At 31.9% G+C, this 14,202-nt stretch overlaps 2 protein-coding genes across 2 annotated transcripts; both read left to right on the top strand.

The window, feature by feature from the left end:
• Positions 1-3,671: 3,671 nt before the first annotated feature.
• Positions 3,672-9,194, top strand: LOC113864843 (ABC transporter F family member 5). The gene is made up of 9 exons (XM_027499020.1): positions 3,672-4,690; positions 5,145-5,486; positions 6,030-6,170; positions 6,280-6,459; positions 6,588-6,743; positions 7,395-7,496; positions 7,582-7,710; positions 8,551-8,655; positions 8,757-9,194. The coding sequence occupies exons 1-9, from the start codon at positions 3,845-3,847 to the stop codon at positions 8,850-8,852; spliced, it is 2,097 nt and encodes a 698-aa protein (XP_027354821.1). The 5' UTR covers positions 3,672-3,844; the 3' UTR covers positions 8,853-9,194.
• A 1,815-nt stretch (positions 9,195-11,009) lies between these two features.
• LOC113852692 (programmed cell death protein 2-like) lies at positions 11,010-13,682 on the top strand. Its single transcript, XM_027483036.1, has 5 exons — positions 11,010-11,137; positions 11,219-11,654; positions 11,764-12,001; positions 12,644-12,845; positions 13,314-13,682. The coding sequence occupies exons 1-5, from the start codon at positions 11,033-11,035 to the stop codon at positions 13,431-13,433; spliced, it is 1,101 nt and encodes a 366-aa protein (XP_027338837.1). The 5' UTR covers positions 11,010-11,032; the 3' UTR covers positions 13,434-13,682.
• The last annotated feature ends 520 nt before the right edge of the window (positions 13,683-14,202 follow it).

Here is a 14,202-nt window from a genome sequence, read left to right as displayed (position 1 = left end):
AGTGTAGGCTTTAGTACAATGCTTGAAGAAAGAAGAAATTGAGCAAAAGCACAGCATAAGATGAGAGATCAGAGTAAAATAGAAAAAGAAAAAGAAAAAGAAAGAAAGGATGAACATTGAGAAGTAGCTATTTGATTTCCTTACTAAACTTTTAGAAGAATTCTATCATAATTGATTAAATTTCACTTCTTATTCTTTACAACTAGGAATAGCCAAATAAATTAAGTTACACTTTACATAAATAGAATTAATATATTTAATAATTTTAAAGTTTAAATCTAACATATTATATCTATTATAAATTTTTTATTATGTCTATCTTAATCTTTTTAAAAGTTTATTTTAATTTACTAACTTTTTAATAGTATTTGTATTAAGATATTTAATAGGTTATTAAGCTTATTTATAAATATATTATTAATTAAATTTAGTTATAATTAATTATTTACAAGTACAAATACAACTAGATAAAATTATTTTATTAACTTTAAAATAAAAAAAAAAATAATAAAATTACATATAATATAAACATGTATACAAGAAGATATAAATGAAACAAATCAGTGATTGATATAATCGAAACAATGTAAATACTTATATAAGATAAAATTAAATAATAGTAATGTAAAAGACTATAGCAAATATGACTTTCTCTTAGAAGGTATGTAATATAATTTTCAATTTAAAATTTTACTCATTTTAAAAATAATCTTATTTAATTAATATTATAATTTTTATATAAATTTTTTTAATATATTATTATAAATTTTAAATAGGTTTAATAATTTTTTTTAAAATTCAAGCTTAGTGTATTATTTAAATAGATCAAACCGAGTTAACATTAAAAATATTAAACTCCTGTCAAATAATTTGACGTATTTCATTTATATTTACAAGTGATAGTATACTAATTCTATTTGAATGCTGTAAATAAAACCTCAAGAAGACTATTTCACCATTTCCAGCTTGCATGTTTCTTTTTGCAAGTGAGTTTCAGGTGCATTGAGCCAGGAACATGATTTTAGGCTATACAAGTAAATTTAAAAATGCATATAAAATGCATTAGTTAGTTGGGTTGGTCAACGGTAGAAAGGAATTATTACTCGAAAACCTTTCTTATGTTGAAATTTTATATTCAAAGACCCGATGTTTGAATTGATATGATTCTTATTTTGTTCACTTATGGAGGGTATTCTTTAATTCAAGTACCCTATCTTACCATTCTATGTACCTGTACTTCAACCAAATTTCTATTTACTTTAGTATTGAAGTGTTTATTGTAAGAACAAGCACCATGAGAAACTTTCAGAAACCACTAATACTAGGTATTCAGAACATCTTCAATACTCAAGTACTAACCATAAGGTATCAAAGAGAAGGATAACCTATAAAATTTGAAGGTTTAATGACAATATTAAAAACAAAGAAAGCAAAATAAATTTTAGATCAAATAGCAATAACTATTTTAAGATACTGCGGAATGTGAACAAGAAGAATTAAAGGCTGATTTATTGTGTTTTAATTAAAGTTTATGAAAATTAGTATTAGTTTTAATTTATGTTTGTCTAATTTTTATATTTATTTGTATTTTGGACCATAATTTTATATTTTAGATTAGTGAGATGAATCACGTTTATTATTAAATTTTTTAAGGTTTTATGTTTTATTATGCTTAATGAACTTAGTTATATTAGTTATTAATTTTTTCTAGAATATTTATTAAATTTATGTTAGCGTGATTTTTAAGATTTTATTCTATATTATAAATACTCACAACTCATGTATCTCCGACGTGATTTTGTTGTCTGCTTTGAGAAACTTTACCAAACAAAGTTGGTGTTTCAGTTTGCCATAATTCAACCAAGCAGCTCCAGACGCTTTACACCATGCAATTTCTTCCTGTCTGAGCAACTCTTCCAAATCGTTCTTAGCTACCATCTAATAATTCACTGTCAACTTTGTTTGTGGCTTGGATTGGAGGTGTTTAATTTTGAAATTTACAAGCAATAAATAAAAGTTAACTAGTTAAATCAATGAATTATATAAATGAAAGTGGTCGGTCCAATTGTTTCTTTTTAACTTAAGATGATTGAAAAAAAAAAGCATAAAATCTGGTTTTTAAATAATTAGTGTCACTTCATGTAATGATTAAAATTCAAGAGCAAATTATAACGAGGTTAAAAATCAAGACTCCCTTTTGTAAACAATTAAAAGTCTAGAGGATTGAATATATATATTTTTTCATAATATAAAGTTTATAAACTTTATTAGTCCGCGACTTGTAATTTCGACAGAGTTTTTTTTTGGTCAAGATTAATGAATTATCTTAATACAGAACAGCACATATGTTCCTCATTTTAGAAAAAAAAAATGATTATAAATATTACCATGACATTTTTAAAATAATTCTCCTAACTATTAAATGAATAAAATATTAAATAATTTATACATATTTAAGATATTTAATCTCATTATTTCAGTTAATATTTTTATAAAATATTAAAAGGAAATATAATTTTTTTAGTTTTACAATAAAAGATAATAATAGACTTAAATGTAAATAACATATTTCTTACCTGTCTCTCTTTAACACATTTATAATTATTAATTAAAATTTATTAAAAATTATAAAAATTAAATGAGTCTCATTATTTTTTATATAATATTTTTATAGTTTTTAATTATTTATTTTAACTAATAAAAATGAAAAATGTGTTAAAACGAGTGAGACTAGTGTGATTCTATTTGGGCTTGGTTACAGTTTAAACTTGTAATATGAAGATGGCTCACCTGATGGAAAGGATTCAGGAATTCAGCACACAGGCTGGTCTTTTATTTTTTGAAGTTCACAATAGACAGGTTTCCCAGTAACATGTTTTGGACTATGGTTTCTCAAGAATTAACATCGACATGGGCATACAATACAAGGACATGAAAACTAACCCAAGGTTTTTCGTTTTCAATGGTGATCGTTTAAAACATTAAAGTATTGGGCCAGAAAAAGTAAGTAATAAAATACCCACCATGATATAAATCCCCAAAGAGGACAAAAGAACCCAAAATAAGTCATAGTATTTTTGTAGTTTGTGGTTGTGCGACGTGGACTGAAGAGCGTGATGCAAGTCTCCCAGCATCAACTCACGCGTGGCGCAAAAGAGAAGGCCGTATAGCGTTACTCTGCACCACACAAATCCCTTATTCTAAACACGATTCGTTATCTGTTGGCTGATCTTTTTTTATATTCATATTTGTGTATTTAGTTGTGGCCACAATAAATCCAAGGGAACAATATGTAACTTTTTACTACCTATATATTTAATAATTTCCGTTTTCTTTATTTTAATTAATGAATCAATTAACAGAAAAAGCCTAAAACCCCTTTAATTGATTATTAAAAAACACCATCTAGGCAAATGACCGATAAAATCGGGTATTTTAACTTTATTTTAACTTATTTTCCTGGAACTTAATTGACAAATTTAACTAAGCAAATTTTACTTGTAATGAATTCAAAGTTCATTGAAATTTCATTAAAAATAAAGTTATAATTAATTTGGTCACATATATATCCTCCATAAATTTGTAACTTAATTAAAATACAGTAATGATATAAATAATTTTAATATTATCATTCGGTTTAAAAACTATTAATTGGGTCGTCAAATGATAACATTTTCGTAAATGGTTTTTGTTGTAATGTTATCTACTGATAAAAAACAGAGTATGCTTGGGAAACTGGTTTATGGGTTGAAATTTGGCAGAGCATTTGTGGGGGGAGAAGTCACACCATATCAGTTCCCTTCCCTCAGAATCCGTTAATCTTCTTTGTCATTAGCATTCACCAATGGACTTAGCCGCAAAGCTTCATCACCTCGACCTCACCGCGCCAGTCATTTTAGACGCGCCGAAGCCCTCCATACTCCGCCACTTTCCGCCGCGCACACTCACCAGAGTGAACATCAACACCAATTTAATTTACACCAATCGATTCTTGGGCCCACTAAGGCCCAATTCCACTTCCAATGCTTCATCGGGCCTATCCACCGTCACCGTCGAGGACGACATCGAGTCTCTCTTTTCTGAGCCTTCTACGGTCGACGAACGGCGCGTGAGGAAGCAGCCGAACACGGGCGCGTCGAGTGTTTCATCGGGCGTGAAGTTAGAAAACGTGAGCAAAACGTACAAGGGTGTGACTGTGTTGAAGGACGTGAGTTGGGAAGTGAAGAAGGGTGAGAAAGTGGGTTTAGTTGGGGTGAACGGTGCGGGTAAGACGACCCAGATGAGGATTATTGCGGGTCTGGAGGAACCGGATTCGGGGAACGTGATAAAAGCGAAGCCGAACATGAAAATCGCGTTTCTAAACCAGGAATTTGAGGTGTCGTTGAGTAGGACGGTGAGGGAGGAGTTTATGAGCGCGTTTAAGGAGGAAATGGAGGTGGCGAGCAAGTTGGAGAAGGTGCAGAAGGCACTTGAAGGTGCTGTTAACGATTTGGAGTTAATGGGAAGGCTTTTGGATGAGTTTGATTTACTTCAGAGGAGGGCACAATCTGTGGACTTGGATGAGGTTGATGCAAAGATAAATAAATTGGTACCAGAACTTGGTTTTGCTCCTGAGGATTCTGATAGGTTGGTCGCGTCTTTTAGTGGAGGTTGGCAAATGAGAATGTGTCTTGGCAAGATTCTACTTCAGGTGTCTATGTTATACTACTTCACTGCATGCTGCTATTGTATATTGGGTATTGCCAATTTTTATTATTATTACATCATCATCATCATGTGTGTATTATTAGTTTGAAGTTTTTAACTGAGTGAAAGGAATGATTCAATTCTGTGAACTGTTACTTCCTGGGTGAAAATGTCTCCTCGGCTGCACTGCTTTGTGGCAATTTTATCTGCTCTAGCGCAGCTGTGTTAATGTTTTTTGAAAAATCAGCATACTGATAACTCGGACTTAATTGCTTTGTTCTCGTCTTCTCTCTTCAATGTATGTTGTATAATAATACTTGCTTGTTATTAACATTATGCATATATGACCAATCTTGCTGTGCTATGTGCATATTGATATTGGTGAATTTGTGATGTAGATGATGTGGGTTTGAGTGTATGATTTTGATGATAACAAGGCAATTTGTCGTCATTTGCAGGAGCCTGATTTATTACTGTTAGATGAGCCCACAAATCACCTTGACCTCGACACCATTGAGTGGCTTGAAGACTATCTTAACAAGCAGGATGTGCCGATGGTTATCATTTCCCATGACAGAGCTTTTCTTGATCAGCTGTGTACAAAAATTGTTGAAACTGAGATGGGTGTATCCAGGACATATGAGGGGAATTATTCAGAGTTTGTAATTTCAAAGGCAGCATGGATTGAGGCACAGTATGCTGCATGGGAGAAGCAGCAGAAAGAAATTGAACAGACAAAAGACTTGATAAGTAGGTTAGGTGCTGGAGCAAATTCTGGCCGTGCTTCATCTGCTGAAAAGGTATTTGTGATCAATGAGTGCAAAGTTGACAGTTTAATAAATATATGGTGTTTCTTGTACAAAATGTGAACAAGCCAAAGTTACCAATTAAACTAAGTATGTCTAAAACCTATTTCTCTTGAAAGTTTTGAAAGTTTATGGATGATTTTATATCCAACACACCCCTCTTTCAAGAACTCTTTGGCCTTGAAGTGTACAAGCCCACCATACCTGTCTGAAATTCAGCTTTTAATTATTTAGAAGAATAAGAGTGGAAAAGGATTTAACTCCTAATCACTGGGTTACAATTTATAAAGGTTCGAAATCCTCGCCATGAATTAACTCTCCTCAAAGCCTAAGCGATTGGGTGAGAGTTCATAAATGATTTGTTGTAACAAGGTATTAGCAATCTTAAATAATAGTCACTTAAGATGACTTAAAATACAGTGCTTGTGTTAATTACCGAGATTAGTTGCACTGCATCCTTCTTCATTGTAAATTTTAATGTTTTGTTGTTCTACAGTATTTGCTTAAAAGAATTTCTTTGTTTATGTATGACAACAGAAGCTGGAGAGACTGCAGGAAGAGGAACTAGTAGAGAAGCCATTTGAACGGAAGCAAATGAAAATCAGGTTCCCTGAGCGCGGAAGGAGTGGAAGATCTGTCGTAACAATTAAGAACTTGGGATTTGGCTTTGAGGATAAGGTCTGTTAGCTTGGTTTTATGATTGAAAACCAGAGTGACAAAACTTAAAATGTTTGACTGTCTACATGTCAGTTATATGACATCAACTGATCAAGTTTTTCTGTGCCAGACACTTTTCAAAAAGGCAAATCTTACAATTGAAAGGGGAGAAAAAATTGCCATTATTGGTCCAAATGGATGTGGCAAGAGTACTTTACTGAAATTGATTATGGGTTTAGAGAAGCCAAGTGGGGGTGAAGTTTTGCTTGGAGAGCATAATGTATTGCCTAACTATTTTGAGCAAAATCAGGTGTGCTTCTTTAACCAGGGAAATGCTAATTGTAATTAAATTGATGATTATGCATTCAGTTCCAGTTTTTCATGTCAAAACTTTGTTGTGGTTAATATATTTTAGTGCTAACTTGATTTATTTAACAGGCTGAAGCACTTGATCTGGACAAGACAGTGATTCAGACAGTAGAAGAAGCTGCAGAGGACTGGAGGATTGATGACATTAAAGGACTTCTTGGGCGTTGTAATTTTAAATCTGATATGCTTGACCGAAAAGTTTCACTTTTGAGTGGTGGTGAGAAGGTAAATTCAAAATTGTTTTCTTTTTCAGTTGCCATTTATTTAGCATTTGTGAGAAATGCAACATTCAATTTCCAGCTTGATTCTATGACTCAATGGTTCTTTTTGTAATTCTTTTGCTGTTAACAGAGAATTACTTCATTACCTGCAGATTTGAATAGATGTTCTGTTAAATGTAATAGACATTTTGAAAATCTTTTACTAGACATTTGATTTGAGTGGTTATTGCTTCAGTAAAAGCTTTAAGATGATTGTATTGAAAGAAATTTAAGATACAAGAAGAATTGAAATTGGTAAAGAAATTGGTAAATGATATTAAGACATATGCTCCAACCTTGAACATTGAGATGGGTGTTTCTTTTTTCCCCCAGTAAATGTATTCGATAATCATGGGATGCATTAATATCCTTCCATTCATTGTCATGCACTGTGTAATCAAGAGTAATATATTCATGAATGGTTGTAATTCTTGAAGGTCCTGATTTTCTCCTAGCGTATGTATAATATTTTAATTAACATTGTAATTCCTCCATCTTACTCTCTGGATGTAACAATAGCTTTGCTAGTTTTGCTGCAATGTTCTACTCTTTTTCACTCTCTGCTAACCGGGATGCATAAATATTTGAATTTATCTTGTCTCTTGTGTTTTCCTAGGCTCGACTAGCTTTCTGCAAATTCATGGTAAAACCATCGACTCTGCTTGTGTTGGACGAACCAACCAACCACTTGGATATACCTTCAAAAGAAATGCTCGAGGTTTGGCTCACTCTCTTCATATGTTTCTCCTTATTTAAAAGCTCACTGTCTGCTATAAGCCTAATGATTTCAACTTCTTTTACAGGAGGCAATAACTGAGTACCAGGGCACTGTTATCACAGTATCTCATGACCGATACTTTATAAAGCAAATAGTTAATAGAGTGATAGAAATTAAAGATGGCACTTTACAGGATTATGCAGGTGGTTACAATGTAAGTTAGTTAATCCTCTCTCTGCTCCTCCCCTTTCTGTGGCCCACTGAGTGTGATAGTAGACAATTTTTTTCCAAAAGATTAGAGCTAGTTAAAATGGATTAACTTAAATTTATTCATGATGCAGTTGGTCGTAGGAACTCATTGATCAATAGTACAAATGTGCTTTTTAGTTGGATTCTATTTTTAAAAACTTTTCTGATCGTACTTGTTCAAAACATTGGCATTTAGTGTTTAGTATTATCCAGGTGCTTAGGATGATTATGGATACCCGACTGCTCAATCCTCAATTATCTTATATTATCCCCTGCTTGACTACACTTGATCCTCAATTTTCGTATTTTATCCCTGTTGCCCTCTACTAGGTGTCTTGTTTACATCAAGTCTCATTTTTCGCATCATATTTTAAAATTAGAGAAACTGTAATTCACTTTTGATCCCGCACAGATTTTCTCACCTCATTTGGATCTCTCAAAATTATTCTCTCATTGGACCAAAATGATGCTGGGAATATATCTATGCGGTATCAAAATAAAAGAAAATTACTCTGAGATTTGATATGAGAGGATCCAAATACTGTTATATTCTTAAAACTTCACATGATAACAGGGTTAAATAATTATGAGGGTGTAATTTACTATATTTATGGCAACTTGTGATCATTTTCCAAAACCATATTTTCATTGAAATGGTGTAAATTTAGCAGACATATTGAATTTTAATATTGCTTATATTGCTCATTTAAATCTTATCCGATTTTTTATATAATTAGTACAGCATGATGAGGCATTGCATGGCTTATTATAGATTTCTAACATGTTTGAGTCTAAAAAATTGCAGTATTATTTAGAGAAGAATCTCGATGCTAGGGAAAGAGAACTTGAACGCGAGGCAGAGCTAGAGGGCAAAGCTCCTAAAGTGAAAGCCAAATCTAAGATGTCCAAGGTAAACTTTTGTTGGTTAAATCCATATATATTGGTGGGTTGTTAGCAGTATTGAAGAACTTCAAGAAGAGCTTGTGCATTCTAATTGTTTTGCAATAACAGGCTGAGAAAGAAGCACGGAAGAAGCAAAAGATGCAGGCCTTTCAGGCAGCAAAACAGAAGTCTAAAGGTGCGAAAAATGCTAAGAGATGGAATTGAGTGAACCGTTCCTTTACATCACGTGAGCTCCATTTTAGTCTAATTTACCATGTCAAGAGGATAGAAGGTGAAGTAGCGTATTGGGTTAGCTACACACCCTTTGTATATATCATGTACGAATACATTTACTTTTTACGGGGATATACAAGTTTCATTATATCATATGTTATTCTCAACTGCAACTTGCTACCCCCAATCCCATTTTTGCATGTATTATGTAATTCGACTCATTAAATGCGAATAATACGAAGAAAGCAACTAGCCCAGATATACCATGATATCAATTATTGAGTGTAAGTTATCAAGGACCTATTTTACTTTACTAAGCCAACTACCTTTGTTGTCAGGTTAATTTTCTTTTATTTGCAAAATTACATATTTTTAAGGTCAGATTATAGTTTTCACATAAATTTTATTTAAATAATATAAACATATGTTGAAAAATACATTCTCAATATTTCTTCAGAGTTATTATGATCAGAAATAGGCTTGAGGTCAATATGCCTTGTACGGATATATTCAGTTTTAATATGCATGAGCATCCACCAATGGCAAATCTAATCAAGTTACACACAAATAATATTCCTGGAGTCCAGACATATGGCTAAATGTATTTATAATACACTTTTGATATTTTTATAATATTTACTGAAAATTATTTAAATTTATAAAATTATGAGTGAGATTTGTGGCTAAAAGTGAGATTTATATTATTTTGTACATTTTAATGATTCAGTAAAAAATATATAATATATTAAAAGGAGTTTGTCAAACTATAAATAAAAAATTATAAGTCTAAATTAATTTTTCTCGAAAGTATGTTATCAATGTTTTATCATTTTGAAGAAAGGATAATTACTGTACCGAGCACTAATTTAGAAGGATAAAGTTAACATGGTGAAATTATGAAAGTGTGTTTAGATTGATAAATTTAATAAAGTAATTAATTTATCTTATTATTTAAATATATTATGATGGAATTTAATAAAATTTTCATTTGATTATTTAGATAGTAAATAAAGCAAAATAAATAAAAACATTTTTATTTTTATATTATTCTTATCTTGAAAATACTTTTTGATTTTAATCCTTATTAGTTATACTCTATGTTGCCCCTTGCCCTTCACTATTTAATTTTGTGAGTACATTTCTTGCAATATTAAGTTTTGTAATTTTGTTAATATTAATTTTTTCCTCTGACAATATATAAAATGTAAAATTATTATTTTTTAAATTTAAAACATTGTAGGACAATAATATATCATCCACAAAATAAGATACAATACTGAATGGCCAGTTTTATACATATGTATTAGTTTCAGAAATCAAGATATAATACAGTCACATTAGAAATATTGAATGGCTATTTTAAAATTTGATTGTCTTAAATTTTTAAAATTTAAAATTTATTTTTAAGACTCCTATCTCTTAAATTTATGGCTATTAATATATATTAATTATTCACATCTAATTAATTTATTTTGATACTATACAATGAAAATATTATTTAAAAAAATTATATTTTAAAAATGTTTTATTAAATATTTATCATTTTAATACATATTATTCATAATTATAAAATTAGTTAAAATAGTTTTAAAAATTTATTATTATTAAAATAATTTTATTATATATAATTATTTATAAAATATAAAAAATATATTTTTTAATTATTAATATATATATATATATATTCTAAAATAAAAAATTATTACATTGCACTGTTACTATACTAATTGTTTTAAAGCTACTTTATAAAATGATTATCTTATGAAAAATAAACATTTAAAAAGAACAAAAAATTATCTGTCCATTATCTTTCAGGTGGTCAAAATTGATAAAAAGAAATAATAGTATAAAGTAGAAATCAATTCTATTTCATATTTAATTTTATAATTTAAACGATGGAACTTAAATATATTCAAATATTTTCCATTTTATTGCTTTGTGTTTCATTAATCCATATATACCCTAAATGTTTTGAAAATGATAAAATAGAAGAACTGTAATTAATTGATTGCAATTATAATTGTGGTATAGATAACCCTAGTATGGAGACCGGACTGGGTGGTGATCCAGTTCAGGATCGAACCCGGTTCGGTTTTTGAGGTGTTGAAAACTGAATAATTAAATAATGAAAGCTAACCTGATAATTGGGAGGATAAACCCTAGTTGAATCCATGGTGAAAGAGATGGCTGCAACATTTCTAGGCATGCCTGGGCCATGGGCTCTGAATTATCGCGAGCCCTCTGATCCCTTCACAACTAAAATTGGAGGAATCCCTGTAAGTCTAACTCGAATACTACTCTTACGTTGCTTTATAAATCAACCATGCTTAAACGACTCCGTATCTTTCTGAACGCAGGACTGGCCTTGTCCCAAGGACGCCATAAACGACGATTTCCTTCGCTGTGCTTCATGTGCCACTCAACTCTCCCTCGTTGCACAGGTTTATGCTCCTCTTTCTCAGCACCGCATTCTTTTCGTTCTCGGCTGTGTCTCTCCTCAATGTGGAACAGCTTGGCGAGTTCTTCGCCTTCAGAATATTGCTGATGTCGATATGTCTCCACAAAAACAAGCCGCACCGTCCAATGATGTTCTAAGTGTCAACGTGTCGGAAGATGAAGATGATGAAGGTGACATGGATTTGGAAGAACTGGGCAGGGCTCTCTTTGAAGCTGGGATGTTGGCTTCTAACACTAAGACCCAAAAACCCCAGAGAAGGCGCCGGGACAAGCTTCCTTCGTCTTCTCCGTGTCCAAAAACAACAACTCTAATTCATAAAGATAATGATATGCCCGGTATAAATTATGATATAAAAATTCACTGCATTTTTATAATTACTTATGAGAGCATTCTGAATTTTGTGCTAAAGTTGTTGTAGTTGGCTGGTGTGTTGGTTGTTTACAGTGGTGCCCTGCTTTTATATATATGCCCAGGAAGAGCCATCTTCGGGGGATCTTACTTCAGTATGTTCTAACTACTCATCACTTTCTATTAAGGAGAATGGAAGTGATGTTGAGGATCCTTCACAAGCAGAAGAAACCTGGGAAAAGGAACATTATGAGTATGATAAAGCTTTGACTGCTGATAGAACATATCTCAAGTTTAAGAAACGATTGGATGCTTATCCTGAACAATGTTTCAGGTATGTAATAAATGATGATTTGGAGTGGACTATAGAGTTAAATGCACTGCCTCGCCCATATCACTTATTTTGATCTCAATTCCTTGTTAAAGTTTTAATTTGTGCTGGATTTAGAACGGTTAACATGCTTTGTTGAAAGTGAAAGAATTGTAGGGACCAGAGCAATAGCATTAGGGTGATAAAGTGGGATTGTGGTTTCAAGTGGGGAGTGTGTGATTCTGATGTGGCATGTTAAGTAATTGGTGAAAGAATTTATTTGCTCAACCTTTGCCAGAGAAATATAATTTCTCTCTAGTCACTACTAATTCATAATACCTGAGTTGCAATAGCAGTACCTGGTGTGGACTTTATGAAACATGCAGTAATAAAAAGTTAAATCCACTTGAGTTGAGGAAGCTGGAGAAAGTTTGGGTTTATTCCATCCGTTTTTCTTTCTGTGGCTCCCTTTTGATAAGTGGGAAAACATACAAGTTGAGGGCATTTAAATACATTCATTGATCATGCCATCATTCTATTATTTATATTTTTCATAGCATTTAAATCTTTCCTTTTCTCTGCTTCACTCCCTCTTCTCCCTGTTTTTCTCTTCCTTCATATTTTTGGGGATCAATAACATGCTTTCCGTATCATTTCTTTGTGTAGATATTCATACGGTGGGAGGCCAGCTTTAGCTGCAGCTGGTGAAATAAACTCTGGCAGCTGCAAGCTCTGTGGTAGACCAAGGCAATTTGAGATGCAGCTAATGCCTCCATTACTATACTTTCTACAGGAAGCACTTGGTGACCAAAGACAGATGGTAGAAAAGTGGGATTGGATGACCCTTATTGTATATACTTGTCCAGAGGTTGGTATTCTTCTGTTGCCCTCTGATTTAGATAACCATTCCCTGCCCTATAAGTTTTACCATATAAGAATGGCTTAGCAATAATAAAGCTGTTAGATGTCAATTGTATTTATAGGGTGTATCAGGCCTTGTTATATCAGCCAAATGCGTGCTTATTAGAAAATGCAGCCATCCCTCCAAACCTGGTTGATTGTTCAACCTTGTTACGCCTTCATATTAGCCTTAGTTGCTATAATTCATCCATTTTTAGCACTTTCTCTTTTTCTTCTATCTTCATCATGTTACTTTGAATGGGAGAATAAGTTATCTAAGTTTTGTCAGAAAAATGTACAGTTAGACAACTAGGTTTAAATGTCTTAAATTTGTTCTTTATGGAAGAATGTAGGTTAAAGTTTTTTAGAGAATTATATATATCTTGTGAACTTGTCTTTTTATGCTCACTATGTTCTTATGGCTTGATTTTCTCAGAGTTGCTGTGAAGGGATTGAACAGGCAAAGTCCAGTAGTAAGGGCTGGATTGTAGTGGAGGAGGCAGTTGTAGCTCAATATGAGGAATCCATGCCCGTTCAGCTTGGCTATTTCTCATGATCGCTGACGTTGGTTTAAAGAATGCAATATAAAAATTTGAAGTGTTAAGAAAGTAGTAGCTTAGTCGAAGAAAAGGGTTTAAGAAAAGTATGTTACTTAGCATTGGAATTTTGTTTACAGTGAAGATTTGGTGAGGTGGTCTTGTGTATACTATGCCCATTTTATTAACAAAAATATTGTTTTGCTTAACGGCATTAAACAAGAAGCAACATAATACGACAAAGGCATTGTGTACCTGCTCGTTTTTATCCAATCTAGTTCTAAACATTTTTTTCAACTAACGCGGGATAATTTCTTTTTAAAATTTATAAATTAATTTTATTTTTCAAAAAATAAATGCTAATATAAAATAAGTCATAGAATACCAATTCTTAAATGTTTTTACGCAAGCAATTGTGATAGTCTTATTATAGCTACCAGAATCATTTGGACGGTCTAAACCAGTAAAAAATGATTGTTATAGACAGCTACAAATTCCATACATAAAAATATAAGATAAACCATATTTTTCCTTTTATGTTACTAAAATTTTTAAAAATACTCTAGTTTGATAATTTTGAAGCGGATTATTTCACATTGATAAAAGGCCCTTGTTCTGTGGCCTTGGAACCATACACGTTCATCATCATCCGCAGCTAAGGCACATAAATTTTGTAACTGTAATTAGAATGTTGAGAAATTTCCCACAACCTAGAAAGGAGCACATGTCCGTCACAAAAAAAAAACTGACATTCTCGTAACCGACAAAAATCCCAATTGGTAAGCCTGT

Source organism: Abrus precatorius, unplaced genomic scaffold (assembly GCF_003935025.1).
Source record: "Abrus precatorius isolate BTA unplaced genomic scaffold, Abrus_2018 Scaffold10, whole genome shotgun sequence".
Taxonomy (NCBI): Eukaryota; Viridiplantae; Streptophyta; class Magnoliopsida; order Fabales; family Fabaceae; genus Abrus; species Abrus precatorius.
Note: the sequence above shows the minus strand (reverse complement) of the source record. Positions and strands in the feature narration are given on the sequence as shown.